The 14,942-nt window shown below is 60.3% G+C and overlaps 1 protein-coding gene across 21 annotated transcripts; it reads right to left on the bottom strand.

Annotated features, from left to right (window-relative positions):
* Positions 1–34: 34 nt before the first annotated feature.
* GIGYF1 (GRB10 interacting GYF protein 1) lies at positions 35–14,915 on the bottom strand. 21 transcript variants are annotated; one of them, XM_060406018.1, is made up of 28 exons: positions 14,783–14,915; positions 11,406–11,539; positions 9,028–11,067; positions 8,886–8,947; positions 8,662–8,772; positions 8,438–8,567; positions 8,264–8,359; positions 8,013–8,124; positions 7,811–7,919; positions 7,473–7,513; positions 7,103–7,273; positions 6,733–6,986; positions 6,497–6,605; positions 5,918–6,055; positions 5,604–5,701; positions 5,216–5,387; positions 4,943–5,109; positions 4,725–4,825; positions 4,525–4,641; positions 4,283–4,383; positions 4,072–4,154; positions 3,840–3,986; positions 3,542–3,769; positions 3,137–3,321; positions 2,900–3,060; positions 2,650–2,813; positions 2,435–2,564; positions 35–2,345 (listed from the first exon to the last, which is right to left on the bottom strand). In XM_060406018.1, the coding sequence occupies exons 5-28, from the start codon at positions 8,694–8,696 to the stop codon at positions 2,293–2,295; spliced, it is 3,102 nt and encodes a 1,033-aa protein (XP_060262001.1). In that variant the 5' UTR covers positions 8,697–8,772; positions 8,886–8,947; positions 9,028–11,067; positions 11,406–11,539; positions 14,783–14,915; the 3' UTR covers positions 35–2,292. The 21 variants fall into 21 exon arrangements, with proteins under 21 accessions (XP_060262001.1, XP_027817608.1, XP_042096135.1 ...); XM_027961807.2 differs by having other exon boundaries at positions 35–2,564; positions 4,525–4,644; positions 4,725–5,109; ... (1 more) ...; positions 10,165–10,194; positions 10,277–11,067; XM_042240201.1 differs by having other exon boundaries at positions 35–2,564; positions 4,525–4,644; positions 4,725–5,109; ... (1 more) ...; positions 10,165–10,194; positions 10,277–10,347.
* Positions 14,916–14,942: the final 27 nt, after the last annotated feature.

The raw sequence follows: 14,942 nt of genomic DNA, 5'->3' as shown, positions 1-14,942 counted from the left end.
CCTTCCCCCGAAAAAAAAACTCAAGAGGCAGACGGGGAGAACACACACCAAGTTTTATTGGGGGGGAATATTTACAGAGGCAGGTAGAAGAGAACGGGTCACATGGGGTGGGGGAGATTGTGGGTACAAGGCAGACGATGGGATACAGAATGACCCCTGCATCCACCCCAACCCCAGGAAGGGTGGGAGAGCAGCTGGGGCCCAGAAGATGGGCTGGGGAAGGATAGCAAGGGGCTGAGTCCCTGGGCTGGGGGGCTCAGGGGCTTGTAAACATTGACCACTCTCAGAAGGGGATGGGGGTGGGAGAGGGCTCCCCCTACACTTCCTCACAGGGTTAAGGCCTCTCCAGGCTCAAGGGCCCCCTAAATTCAAAGTCTCTTTAGCTCGGGCGGGGGGAGGGAAAGGAAGAGACGGGGAAGAGTGTCACCCCCCCTCCCCTGCATTGGCTGCGGCAGGGGCGGGGGCAGTTACATTCAGTCACGACAGTACTCCCCCCCACCTCTAATGCCGCCAGACACTGGCTTGAGGAGAGGGGGAGCTGGGGGGCCAGCAGCAGCAAGACGTTTCCCCCTGGCCCATCACCCCCTTATTGCTTTAGAGAGAATACAATATTGTCTTTTCACGGACGCTAACACTGTTGAAACCAGGGAGAAGCAGGTGGAGGGGGCCCCTCCACCCCCGAGGCCAGCTTTATCCCCCAACACTGACCCAGTTGCCACTTTGGTGCAAAAAAAAAAAAAAAAAAAAGGTCGTCTCTCTGGGGATAGATGGAGAAAGGAAACAGGGGCCACTCCCCATTTCCCCAGGACAGGAAGGATAAATACATTCATGGAGGGGAGGCAGTGGCAGAGTCTTGCCCTAATACTGCGCTCTGAGCAATGAGGTCCATGGGAGAAGTTAGATGAGAAACTCAAAAGATAAAACAAACTTAAAGAAAATCCACGAATGGAGACAAACCTAGGTAGGTAATTGGGAATAAGAAGTTGGTGAAGGGCAGCCTACCCCAACCCAGGAGAGACAGACACTCCCATTCTTGACACCCCACCCTTACCCAACATTTAAAAACATCAGGGGAGCAGGGAGGCGAGAGGCCACTCGCTCCTCTCCCATTTGGTCAACAGAGGGGTCAGGGCAGAGCTGGGTGGTCCACATCCCACACAGGCAGCTGCAGGTAGGGGGCTCCCTCCTAACAGCCCCTTGCTGCAGCCCGAAGCCCCCAGCGGCCCACTCTTGTGGCCTCCTTGGCCCCTCCTCTGCCCCCTTCACAGGAGAAACAACAGTCGTTAAGTGGTGCCTCTCTCCAGCTCCTGGAGAAACTGCTCTGCCCCAGCCTTGCTCAGGGTTGAGGCAGGGGGCGCAGCAGGGGCTCGTGGCCCAGAGAATACATTCATGTGGCAAGGCAGGGAGCTGGGCCTTTCAGCTTCATACCCAGGCCGGCCCCCCGAATGGCAGCGGCGGGGGAAGCCCCTCACCAGGGCCAGAGTGGAAGTTCTGCCGGCCTGATGACAGCCAGATGAGGTTGGCACCGCAGGCCCTCTCCCATTCACTCCGTCAGCCGGCGCAGGGTGGCTGCCTGGGGCGCTGAGGCGGCCTCGCGCATTTGTGCAACTTTCCCCGAAGCAGCAAAGCCAAGGGGCTACTCGGGCCAGGCCCCCCGGCCCCAGACACCTCTGCCACAGTCACAGCACAAGGGGGCCGTTCACAGCGGGTCCGGCTGGCGGGGCTTGAGGGGGCCTCGCTGTGCAAACTGCTGGCGCCCCAGCTTCCAGTTACCCCAGTGGCCCACCTTGTGGGGCGGGGAGGGTAAGTGCAGCCTCGGGGGCCAAGCAGGACAGGTCCGTGGGGCCCATGTCCCCACTGCCCCAAATAACAGTGTGTTTTTACTTTCAGTCTCCTAACCATTTTTTTTGTTTGTTTTTCTTTTTTCTTAAAAAAAAAAAAAAAAAAACACCTCTGTGGATCTTCCATTATCACTCCCACTATCCGACAAAGGGAAAGGGAGTGCTTAGAGTCTACTTTTTAACCATTTTTTTTGTCTCTCCTATGTTTCCTTCAATGTCGTTTAAAACTAAAACCAAAAAAACAAAAACAAAACCCTTCCCCCCTCAATCTGTAAAGTGCCTCGTGGTGGGTGAGTTAAGGTGCATCGTGTGGTTTGTAACAAGTGCTGGGGACCCTGCCCCTGCTTCCTCCTATGCTCCCTGTGGGGAGCCTGCAGGCTGGGGACCCAGGGGTCCAAGCCGCTGCTGCTGCCCCTGGCCTACAGCCCAGGGCGCTGGTGGGACGGGCTGGTCAGTAGTCATCCACGCTCTCGATCTCACCAGAAGGTCCATGCAGGGAGTACCCTGAAGCCAGGGGAAGCTGGGTTTGAACTCGCCCACCCAGGCTCCTGCCCGGTTCTGAGGAAGGAGCCACCTCCCCGCTCCACACTCACCCAAGATGCTGGGGTCCGAGTGCAGCATCAGCGCCCGCCTCTTGGCCTTGCTGCCCTCCCCGGGGCCGAGCTTGGTGCTGTGGTTGGTCTGAAAGGCTGTCTGCAGGGAGCCGCTGCTCAGCCAAGCCTCCTGCAAGGCAACAGAGAGGAAAGAGAGGGGTCAGGGGACTCGGGGCGCCCTCACCCGCTCCAGCCAGGGCTCTGTGAAGCCGCACCTGCTGCTGCTGCCGCTGCTGGCTGGCCTTCTGCTTGGCCCTCCGCTCCAGGAATTGTTTGGCAAATTCTTTGGCTTCCAGCGTGTCCCCCAGGCAGGAACGGATATAGTCGTGGACGTCATAGGGGGATTCCACCTCCTTGAGGATCGCTACAGCCATGGGCACTGCGGGGCAGGATGGGGGTCAGGACCCACGGGATGGCGTCTGGAACCCCTGGCCCAGCCTCCTGGGGTAGGTGTGACGCCTATACCGTCCAGGCTGCCCGTGGTGCTCAGCGTGTGCAGCATCTGCTCACACCACTGGGTGAAGCCATCCTGGGGCCGGGGGATGCCCTGCAGCAGCTTCAGCAGCTTCTCTTCCTCCTCTGTCTTTTTGCGCACAGGCCGACCAGACAAGTGGCTGTACGAGTCACTGCGCGGGATGGGGTGAGTCAGGAGGTGTCCCCTCAGGAGGCCCGCTCCCCATCCTCCTGTGGCCCGGCACCCACCTGAGAGAGGGGCTGCTGCGGCTGTTCTTCAGGCCCAGGCTCCGGGCCAGGCTCCCGCTGCTCTTGAGGGTGTCTTCCCAGAGTCCCAGGCCGCTGCTGCCCCCACTCTTGTCGGGCCCGCCCCACAGTGGCCCGGCCTCAGATACCCACTGGTTCAGGGGGGCGGAGCCCAGGCCCCCGACCTGCTGCAGACGGCAGGAAGGCAAGGGTGACCCACACAGGAGAGCGCATGCTCAGGGGTGCTGAGCGGGGAGCTGCGTTCAGGTGGCAAAGGCAGGGTGAGGTGAGGGCCTCACAGCAGAGAGCGCCTCCGGAGTCCGACAGGGACTAGTGCGCCGCCCCCCCACCTCCCCCCACCCCGGTCACCCTGGGAGCTGAGCAGAAGGTGCCTGCAAGCCTGCTCACCACGCGGTGGTTGGGGGCCTGAGCCCGCGATGGCTCCCGAGGCGGAGGCTGCTTGTGCAGGTGCCGCTCGCCCTCCAGCTGCAGCTCCAGCAGCGTCTTCATGGACAGGCCCTGCTTGGCCAGGCCGGCCCACAGCGGGGGCGGGGAGCTGGGCGCAGGAGGCACGGGGACAGTGGCTACTGCCTGCTGCTGCTGCAGCAGCTTCAGCAGCAGCTCCTGCTGCCGCACCTAGGGAGAGAAGCCGCTGTGAGGGCCGCCCCCTGACCCTCACCCCGAGCCTGCGTAGGCCGGGCCCCACCTGCTTGCGCCGGAACAGCTCCTCTTCCTCCTGCCGCCGCTTCTGCTCCTCCTGCTGCTGCTGCTGCTGGCGGCGCTTCTCCTCCCGGCGCTTGCGCTCCTCCTCCTCCCGCTTCGCCCTGAGCTCCACTTCTCTGCGCTCCTGGAACTGGAGGGTCAAGATCAGATGCCAGGCCGTCCCAGCTGTGGCCTGGCCCCTGACACCCAAGAACGCCAGCCCGAGGCCCACTCACTTTGTGTTGCAGCTGGAGTTGTTCTAGAATTGGACCCTGAGTCGAAGAGTTAATTGGTATGTCCCAAAGACTGGCCTCACCACCTGCGGGGGCAAAGGCAGCTGCAGAGGGGAGCTCCAGCCCCCGGCCCCCCAACCCACTGGAGGCCGTCGGGGGTGGAGGGGACTCCCAGACCTAGGACAGGCCAGGAGGGCAGCTGCGGGCCACACACCTGACTGTGGTGAGGCTGAGGTATGTATGTCCCAGAGGGGACCCGAGTCTGGCACCGACAAGGACCGGTTCATCGTCGGGAGCAAGTTCTGGTCCCCGCCCCTGAGGAGAAAGCACCGAAGCTCAGCGCCCTGAAGCCACCTCCTGTCTGCCCCTCTACCCACACCACCCGAGGGCCATCACGTACAGACACGCCACACACGCTTGGCCACGGGCACACAGCGAGGACGGCGGCCCACACACCTGGGGGGTTTGAGAGCTTGGAGCTGCTGCAGGAACGCGGTGAGCTGCTGCTGCTGTGGTGGCGGCAGGTCTCCCAGAGCTGCCTTTTCCCGGAGCATGCACTGCGGGAGCTGGCGGCTGCTGAGGAGCGAGCAGGTGAGAGGTGGGCCTGCCCACGTCAGCATGGGCCCTGCTGACCAGCCCTGCTAAGCCCCCCGTACCTGCCGGCCAGCTGAAGAAACTGCTGGTGCTGCAGCTGCTGGTACAAGGCGGCTGCTGCCAGCTCCTGTTGCTTCTTCAGCCGCTCCTGGTCCATGTTCCCCTGAGTGAGGCCACAGCGTCCCCGTGGCTTTGCCCCCGTCTGGCTCTGCACCCACCGCTTCCCTCTGCCGGGCTCCTGCCTCCCTTCCCTGTTCCACGCCAAAGCGGGTACACTCACCAGCAGCGGGGGAGGTGAGGGCCCGGGGGCGAAGGGTACGCGACCCCACATCTTGATCACCTCACCCAGAGGCTGGAAGCCCTCATCACAGCCCCGCTTCACCAGCAGAGCCATGGAGAAGTAGCCCGCCTGGAACCACTCCGCCATCTCCTGGGTCGTGAAGGGGCCTAGGCCAAGGGAAGGGCACAGGGCGGTCACAGAGGTGGGCCAGAGAAGCCCTCGACGAGGATGGTGCAGTCTCCGAGCCCCACCTGCACCCCCAACCCTGTGCACCTTGGATCTCGCCCTGCGGGTCCTTGTAGAACCACTTCCGGGCTGCACCGTGGCTGAGGGGGAGGGCAGTGGCGGCTGCAGAGTGGCGCAGGCCCTGGGCCTGGATGGCGGCCGTGAACTGCTCCTCCTCCAGGGAGCTGTCCTGCAGGGAGGCCACGAGCTTCTCCGCCTCCTGGGAGCCCAGGGGAAGAGGGAAGTCTCAACTGGCCACTTCCATCAACACAGAGGGGGCTGGGACTGAGGGGGGGGGTCAGGAGATGAGGTCTGAACATGGAGAGCAAGATGGGGAGAAGGTGGGAACCTGATCGAGGACAGAACCAAGGCTCTCTCCCCTGCACGGGAGGGTCCCTAGAGTCTTTGCAGCCCACCCCCACCCCCCGCCCCACACCTGCTGCAGGTGCTTCAAGCCTTCATCATCTTCCAGGTCTGGTGGGCCGGGGGGTGAGCCCGCCCCAGGACTTAGCTGCATTCCCCTCATGTCATCTCCTAGAAAGAGCAAAGAGGGGAAGGTGGGACAGGGCAGTCAGAGAAGGGGGCAAGACAGTGCCCATCCACCACTCTTCCTCAGGAAGGTGGGTGCTAACTCTGCATTTCTCCCACCTCCCGACCAACTCCCCTGCAGCCTCCTTCCCACAGGGATGAGGAGCCCTTTCCCCACACGCTCCAGGCTCCAGGGAGAGGGTGGCTCTGCCCTCGGGCTACCTTCAGCTGCAGGCAGGTCTTTCTCCACCGGGTCATCGCCTTCCCCGTTAGCTCCCCAGAGTGGGCCCAAGGTGGGCAGTGGGGATGGGGAGCTGGACTTCTCCTCCTGAGGAGGCAGTGGGGTCAGTTCCTTCCCACCTGAAAACCAAGGGTAATCACCAGAACTCAAAACCAAGCCGGAAAGCCTGAAAAGTGGTTAAGCACAGATTGTATTATTGTGGCCAGACGAGCCTCTGGGTAGCGAGTCCACCCACACGACTCTGGTCAACACGACGAAGGTTTGGTGAACTGACACCACAGAGCCTAGTCTGCACACTTCCCTTTCTGCTCCTATACTGAGGCCGCACATCCGCACCACCGTCCAGGGCTCTGGACACACTACCACTGACTTGACACTGTGTTCGACAGATTCCTTGAGGGATTTTCAAAAGTAGTTTTGATTCTGCTTTGATTTTCATCTGACACTTGGCCTTTTGGACAGAAGCCTGCTGTTTCCAGGCTCCTCCACAGGCCCCATCGGCACCAGCCTTTCTCCGCAGACTCAGCTTGAGGCTGCAGGCGTCCACCCCACAGGCTTACCCGCCTCCGGCCCCTCCTCGTCCAGCCCTTCGGAAGGTTCTTCCTCCTCTTCCTCCAGGCCCTGGAAGTCGAGCTCCTGCTCCTCAGGAATAGGCTCCTTCGGGCCCTTCTGCACGGGTGGGGGATACGATGGGGAGATGAGTGGCAGAGAACAGAGTGCCGTGAAAGGGCCCCCTTGGGGCAGGCAGGAGCCCACCAACCTCTAACACAATCTCCCCTCGCCTCCTTGCAGATACCTTGAGAGGGAGGAAGGCCCCGGAGGCATCGAAGGTGCCCATTTCTTCATCCTCATCGTCCAGGCACCACTCCGGGAGCCCATCCTTGTCATCATCGAAGCCGTCAGGCCCCCGGCACCTCCGGAGGTGAGAACTGGCCCCCCCACCCCGCCCCTCCTCTTCACCACACCCTCCTCGATCCCCTCGCAAATCAAATTCAAACTTGCGACGCCGGTCCCCATGTTCCCGCCAGCCAGCAGAGCGGGGGCCACCATCTGGGCAGGAAAAGTAGGGGAAGAAGAGTCAGTACCCAGTCAAGCCGGAGTCTCCACCCTTCTGCTGCCCACCACGACCCCCCGTCCCCTCAGTGCCCACCTGACCCCCATCTCACCAGGGCTGGCGGAGCGCCAGCGGTCACCGTCTCGCCGGGGTCCTGCCCCGAGTCTCCAGCTGCCTTCCTCTTCTTCCTCTTGCTCCTCTCGGAGAGAACGCCAGTTTTCGCTATCTGAGCGGGCATGCTCCTTCCTCGGGCCAGCCCCTCCCTCATCAAACCCGGAGCGTGCTTGGGGGCAGGACAGGAGGGGAGACAGAGTCAGTGGACCTCAGCCACGGTTCCTGTAAGACGCTTATCAGATGCCTTGCGGGGAAAGAAGAGCCCAGCTCTGGGCCCTCCCGCCCCCACCACCTCCCCCAGGAAGCAGCCCCCCGCCCCCTCTCAATAACCTGCAGGGCCCAGCCACCACCCTGGCCCCTCTCCATACCTCCATCCCTCCTGGCCGATTTCTCAAACCGCCTCTCGCCTCTGTGAGAGGGAAAGGTGTGGGTCAGAGGACCAGTCCCTCCCTATCTGCAGGATCTCAGCTCACCTTGTCCATTCTGCCCCGAGAGAAGCAGGGGATGGGAGGGGGACAGGGCTTGGCAGGGAGCCCAAGGGCAAGCCCAGAGACTCGGAAGGACAGGGCAGGGCCACAGGGGTCAGAGGGTGTGGACAGAGCTCTCTGACCAGGGCTAATCTGGCAGGTCTCCCAGAGTTCTCTGATGACAAAGACCCAAGCCTCCCTCCGTGGGGCCCTCTCTGCCACCCCGTCCCAGCCTGCACCTGTCATCCCAACTCTGGCTACGCTGGATCTCCCGGGGGTTTCGGCCAAAGGCCCCATCACCTTCTTCAATGCTTCTTTGGTAAAAGCAACTGTCACCGCGGCCACGGCCTGGAGGAGTGAGGGGTGCGTGGGAAACCTGCCAGATCACCTCCCCAAGTCCTCCAGAACGCCTGCCCCAGAGCATGCCATCACCCCCTCTACCTCGGCTCCGTGTGCTGCCCCTGCCACGGGAGGCGCCACCTAGAGGGGGCCCAGCCCCTTTCCCCATCAGCCTCAGCACGGCCACGCTGTTCACTGACAGGGAGAAGTTTCTCTGAGGAGGGAGCCAGGGGTGGGAGTGAGGACCCAGGCACCCGAGCACCCCGCCCTGTCCAGAACCACCCAGCCTCCACCCCCACCTCTCCAGCCCCAGCCCCGCCGCCCCCGCCGGCGGCTGCCCGGGCCGGGCCCACCTGCTCCTCCTCCGTCAGCGGCTCCAGCGCAAGGGGCTGCAGCGGCTCCTCCTGCAGCAAGGCAGCAAACTCCTTGTCCTGCAGCTCGTCGGGGACCTGCGGATTGGGCGGGAGGTACGTGTGCTCCTGGGCCCGCTCCACCAGCCAGGGCCCCGCACCCCCGCCTGCGCCTACCTTGCTCTCCTTGACATAGAGGGCCAGCATCTCCTCGCGCCCGTAGCGATAGTCGGCCAGCTTGTACTTGGGCATGGCAGGGGACGGGGGTGGGGAGGCCACACTGCCACCACTGGAAAGAGCCCTCAGCCTGGAGGAGGGACACGCGAAGGGGAGAGATGGGAATCTGGGCAGCCCTGTTCTTCCCGGGCTTCTCCATGCCCCTCTAAGCACACCTGACTCACCACTCAGGCCCAAAGTTGAGGGTCTCCGCTGCCATTGTGGAGCTGGGCGTGTCCCAGAGGTCGGTGGGGAGAAGCAGGGAAGCGGGTACCTGGCGTTCACTCTCCAAACACCTGTGGAGGCGCGGGGGATGCTAGGCATTGGGGATGGCACACCCAGAGCCTGAGAGGGTGAGTACTAGGCTGCCACCTAGGTGGACACAGTAACGGGCTCACTAAAGACTCACCTACGCCAGCCACGTGCCACTCACACCATGAGTTACCCAAAGAGTCACGCTGTGGGGAAGGCCTGGGGGAGGGGAAGAGACAGGCAGCTAGAGCCCCTGCCAGCTTCCGCAGGGGGATGCCCTCCCCCTGGCCCAGACTCACCTGGCAGCCTTGCCCGGGGAAGCGGGTAGGGCAGGGGTCGGGCCCTCTCCAGGCAAGAGCCTGTGCTGGAGTGAACCAGGATCCCCGGGCAACCAGACGTTGGTCTGAGCAGAGCAGTACCCAGGGAGGGACCTTCACATCTGGGAAAGATCCTTAACGAGGGGCAAAAAGAAGAAAGTGGATTAAATGAACGGTCAGACAGACCTCCCTGCCTCCAGCCCTCCTCCATCTCACATAATAGGAAGGCCCACAGGTGCCTGGAAACTGCTGGTTAGGGAGCGCAGGGGGCAACAGCCCTGGCTCCTCCTCATCTCTGCCCTCTGCTCAGCAGGCCTCCCAGGCAGTGAGTTGACTCAGCAGAGCCTGACGGAGGAGCTGGAGGTGCGGTAGAGGACGCCAAGGGCCGCAGCATTCAATAAAGGGGGCTGGGCACACATGATGTTCGTGTCAGCTGCTCAGTCGTGGCTGACTCTTTGCGACCCCATGGACTGTAGACCACCAGGCTCCTCTGTCCATGGGATTCTGTCCAGGATTCCAGGCAAGAATACCAGAGTGGGTTGCCATTCCCTTCTCCAGGGGATCTCCCTGACCTAGGGATACAAACTGGGTCTCCTGCATTGCAGGTGGACTTTTTTTTTTTTTAACCATCTGAGCCACCCGGGAAGCTCACACATGATGTTTAGGACAAAGATAAAACACACACAAACCAGCAAAAAACCCACTGGAATCACAAATGTTCTAGAGAGAGAAAAGACTGGTTAAGAGAATTAGAAATTTATCTGGGGATTACTTCCTTGGTGGTCCAGTGGCTAAGACAATGCACTCCCAATGCAAGGGGCCCAGAGTTCGATCCCTAGGCAAGGAACTAGATCCCACATGCTGCCAACTAAGACCTGGTACAGCCAAATAAATAAATAAATAGATATTAAAAAAAAAAAAAAGAAATTTATGTGGGAGCAAAATTACCTCTCCCCTGAAAAGACTCAGGTCTGGGTGCTTGGCTCTGAATCCTGAGACTCAGTTGGGGGAGAAACCTGGTATAAGGGGAGCAGGGGGGTATTCCCAAGCCAGAGGTGGGGGGGCACACCAAAGGCTGCATGCAGGCAAGTCTGGCCAGCATGCCCAGGACTCACTCACCAAACAAGGATCAACACCAAGGTCCTTTCCCTGGGATCAGAAAGAGCCTGATAAGTACAAAGAGCCAAGAAGGGAACGGCGCTACCGTAAGCTACGAAGAAGGCTCCCTCACCATAAAGCGGAAATAAAGTCAGAGTCACTGGGCTGACAGAAGCGTGGGGGCAGCGACAGTGGCCCGTCCCTCTAAGGAACAGCAGAAGAGGCTGTCAGGAGGTGGCTCATCACTGGTGTTTCTGAGCACGGGGCAGGCAGGCAGGGTCTCAGGGAGCCGTGTACAAGGGCCTCCCTCACTGGCTGGGGCGGGGGCTGAACCGGAGCGCCTCCACAGTTCCCATCAACTCCGAGACTCCACCGCTCTGGGAAGGGGGAAGAAGGGTTTCCACCAGAGGGGTCATGGGAAGCGGCTCTCGATCACAGCTGCAGGCCAGAAGACAAAGCAAAGCCCACCCCAGACACAGGACCCACCCCAGAATCCCAGCAGCCTAGGTTGAGATGCAGCGCTAGACACCGCCCAGAGCAGGGCTGACCTCCCCCAGCCCGGGCATCTCCTCTGCTAAGCCTCAGCTGGCCCTTTCCGGAGATGGAACACTCCCCGGCGAACACGGCCGTCAGAAGACAAGCCTGTTGCAAAGTTCTTCCCGTCACTCAATTCGACTCAGCCTCCCAGAATGGTGGAGGCCGGTTAAGTCTGTGGATGCTACAAGGCTTATGGAATTCACCCAATGGATGAATCTCGAAAACATTAGCTAAGTAAAACATGGCAATCACAAATGAACAAATACTGGATAATTCCTCTCACCTGAAATTCCAAGGTGAGTAAAATTCAGAGGGACAGAGAAGAACAGTGGTGCCAGGGCTGGGAGGCAAGGAGTGGGAGTTGTTTTTAAGTAGGGACAGTTTCAGCTGAAATGGGGCAGAGGAAAAAGTTCCAGGGATGAGGTGGATGGCTGCACAACAACATGAATATATTTAACGCTGCAAAATTGTATCCTTAAAAATGACTAAAATGGTGTATATTACATCTGACTACCATTTAAAAAAGGTCTAAGGGAAAAAGAAGACACCTGGGGATAGCTCTCCCATACCTATCTTCTCCACTCCAAGAAAACAGCCCACTTCCTAACAAACTCAGGAGAGGCTGTTCTGAGCCTCTTCCAGGCCACCCCAGAAGAGCCCCATCTCCCAGACACACAGGCCGAAGAGCCGGCGGTGGAGCAGGGGACAGAAAGGGGACGACTCACCCGCCCACCCGTCCAGGGAGTGGCGAAGGCGGCTGGCCGCCAGGTGCCTTCCTCTTCGGGACGTCACCTTCTGTCGTGGTTTTAAGGAGCAAACTGAGGGAAAGTGGCTGGCTCCAGGCTGAGAAGCAGGGAAACTGCAGAGGTGAGAGGAAGCAGGGGAGCGGAGGGTGAGGAAAGTCGAGTGGCTGGGCGGGCCCAGCCAGGGGAGGTCTGGGTCTCAGGAGCTGGTGGTTCTCTGGCCCTCCTTCTGACCACGAGCAGCACACAAGCACCCCGTGGCTTCTAGGGCCAAACTGGCGCGCACCCTTTCTACGGCTTCTCAACCGGGGGCAACGCTGCTCCCCAGGGCACATCTTGAGGGACGTTTCTGGTAGGCATGACTGGGAAATGCAGCCAGCATCTCACGAGCAGAGGTCAGTCAGCAACACTACTAAACATCCTACGATGCACAGGATTCCCCCCACAACAAGGAATCATCTGGACCCAGATTATCAATACCCAGGGGCTTCCCTGGTGGCTCAGACAGTAAAGAATCCGCCTGCAATGCGGGAGACCCAGGTTCAATCCCTGGGTCAGGAAGATCCCCTGGGAAAAGGAATGGCAACCCATCCATTATTCTTGCCTGGAGAATCCCATGGAGAGAGGAGCCTGGCGTTTGCAGAGAGTAGACACGACTGAGCGACACACACACACACAGATTAACAACAGTGGCAGAATTAGGAAACCCATCTGTACACCTCGGGCAGAGGGTAACCACACCCACTGTCTGTTTAGGGGGAAGAATGGAAGACAAGGAAACCAAATTTACTCCAGTTCATTCCCCTCTCTGAAGAGTGAGGGAATCATCCCCTAATTACACTGTCCCATGAGAGAAGTCTGAAATCCTGCCAGGAGGGAAATCCTCCAGAAAAGAACAGATTAAACAAAATTGTTCTAACTCTATCATGAACTTTCAAAGCCCAGCATTTGGATCCCTTTCCAGTGAAGCAAAGAGCAGGAGGCAGCAGGCAGGGGACTGGAGACAGCCTCCCTCTCTGGTTATCTGATCTAAGGGTGTCCTGCTTAGCTCCGACTTCTCAGGATCTGTGCGCCTCATCAATCCACAACCTCCCCCCACCCCTTCTCCTCAACCCTCACTATACCCTCCCTCCCTGGGGTATCTGAATTATTGTCATTAAAAGGCTGCCCCCTACCGGAGTCCAGGGGCGAGGACACTGATCCTGGTGTTCACAACAGGCTTGAGGAACAGGAGGGGAGCCTGTTCTTCAGCGTTTGGAGATCACCAGGAGAAGGAAAAGATCCAGAGACTAGGCGGTCCCAGTACACACTAAGTTAAGAACATTATTTCCTCATTCCATCACCCCTAAAATTAGCCCCAATCCAGAGCAATGCGCCTTGGCACAGGAAGGCACCACCATTAACAGAAGCAGAATCCCAAATTCCCCAACATTTGAGCAAGTGCCCAGCCCCAAGCTTGTTGGAGGTGACTCCGCCCTTTCTCAGGGTGGAAAGAAAGATTCTCCACGCATGGTAGGAAGGGAACTCCGAGGCTTAAGAGGTGCAAGCCTGTGCTCCTCCCAGCAGGTATGTTAACCCAGCTCTGCCCTCTGAGCCGTCAGGACAATGCCCTGAGGAGTCTAGTAGTTAACAGTTTTCAAAGCACTTTCACACTTTACCTCATTTGATCCCTTCTGCCCACTTGCTGAGGCCTGGGCTCCAGCCAGGGAAAACAAGGAAGGGATGCTGTAGCCGCCCTGACAGGAGACCCCGATGTCTTTGACACTCTACCCGAGCCTGGAGAAAGGGCACACTCTCGGCGGGAACCACCCCAAACTCACAAGCATACACTGAGTTTTCAACCATTTTTCTCATTAGCATTTAAAAAATCATTCCCAGAGCCACCTCTTCTCACCTCCTCTGCTCGGAAGTGGGGCTTTTTTTTAATCCCAAACTCCAATCACAGATGTAGAAACCAGCACAAACCAGAGTCCTTTCATCCATCAAATCACACACAATACTGACACATCCACTGGCTGAGAAACCCAGGCCAGGAGTCAAAGAACAGAACTCACTTGAGTGTCACCACCATACGGGACCCTCGAGGTCCCCGGTCCCTGCCATGGCAGCAACTCAAAGCCCAGATATCTTTCAGCCCTGCCTGGTGACACGCTGGACCTGCCATCCAGGAACTAAGACTGAGGCTGGCGTGAGGGTGGGTGGCTTGGGACAGCACAGAAAATGGTACAGACGAAGGACCAGAGAGCAAACTCCCACACCGTGAGAAGCTAAGGGGACCAGTCTGTTTGTTAGTACCCAAGGTGTTTCAGGGGCAAAGCCAGGAGGCTAAACTGCAACTGAGTGTCAGCTTCCAGGGGCAGCAAAGAGACTGTGAAGGCTGATTACTGGAAAAGCAGAGATGAGAAGCAAGAGGGGAGTGAGACTGGGGTGAATGGAGGAAAGAGCTGGGCTAACAATTACTGGCTGAGCGTCTATCTCCCCGGGCCAGGCCCGGGGCTGTGATGGACCAGACCTGGATTCTTACTGCGAATTCTAGTAGTGACTGCGTACGACCTGCAAGGGGAGGGTCTCTTTAAAGTTAACTTGAAAAAATAAAAAAGGCAAAGTGTGTGGGGCCGTGACTGGGAAGCAGCTGCATCAGGAGAGATGGGCTGGGAAGGGCCCAGCCCGGCCACAGGACAGACTAAGGTGTTTCACTCGGCCGGCAAGCGGGAGGAAGGAGACCCCAGTGACCAAGCACTAATGTCGCTCGCTGAAACGTAGGCGCAGACCCAGCCGAGGTACTGTGGTTAAGAGAAGAGGCTTCCACGTTAGCCAAAGTCACGGATCACTTGCACTTTAAGACCCGCCGGGCCCAGCTCATGCAGAGAAGAACCCGGAGGCACGTTGGGAGAAATCTCCGGGGAGCGCCGGGCATTAGGGTCCCGGGCCCCCGGGCGGAGGATGCAGCCGGAGGGACGTGGGGGGCCAGACCGGGGTTCCGAGGGGCCGGAGGGCGACCGTTAGGAGCGCGGGGGTGGGAAGGAGGCGGGCCGGCCCGGGAGGACGGCGTGCCCTTCAGGGAGGGGGCGCCAGGTGCGGGGGCGCCTGCGGCCGCCCCCGGGAGGGAGCCGGCCTCCCTTGGGGCGGCGCGGGGGCCCGGGCCGCGCGGGGAGGAGGGGCCGGCGGGGAGGCTCGGGAGGCGGGCGCACCGGACGGCGGGGGCGGCGGCCTCGGGAGGAGACGGGGGAGGGTCCGTGCCGGCGGCCCGCGCTCCCGCTCTGGCTCTCGCAGGCTCGGCGCGGCCGCCTCGGCGTCGGGGGCGGGCCTGGCCCGGGCCCGGCCGCGGGCGGGGGTCCGCGGGGCCGCCGGGCGCTTACCGCGGCGGGCGGGCGGCGCGAGGCTCCGGTCCCGGGGCGTTGGCGACGCGCGGCGGGCCGGGGGGCGGCGGCGGCGGGGGTGGGGGCGCTGGCGCTCCCGCGGCGGCCGCTCCTCTCTGTTTGTGTTTGTAGCAAGATGGCTGCCCGCCTCGCACCACGT

This window comes from Ovis aries, chromosome 24, assembly GCF_016772045.2.
Source record: "Ovis aries strain OAR_USU_Benz2616 breed Rambouillet chromosome 24, ARS-UI_Ramb_v3.0, whole genome shotgun sequence".
NCBI lineage: Eukaryota > Metazoa > Chordata > Mammalia > Artiodactyla > Bovidae > Ovis > Ovis aries.
This window is presented reverse-complemented; position numbering and strand designations above follow the sequence as displayed.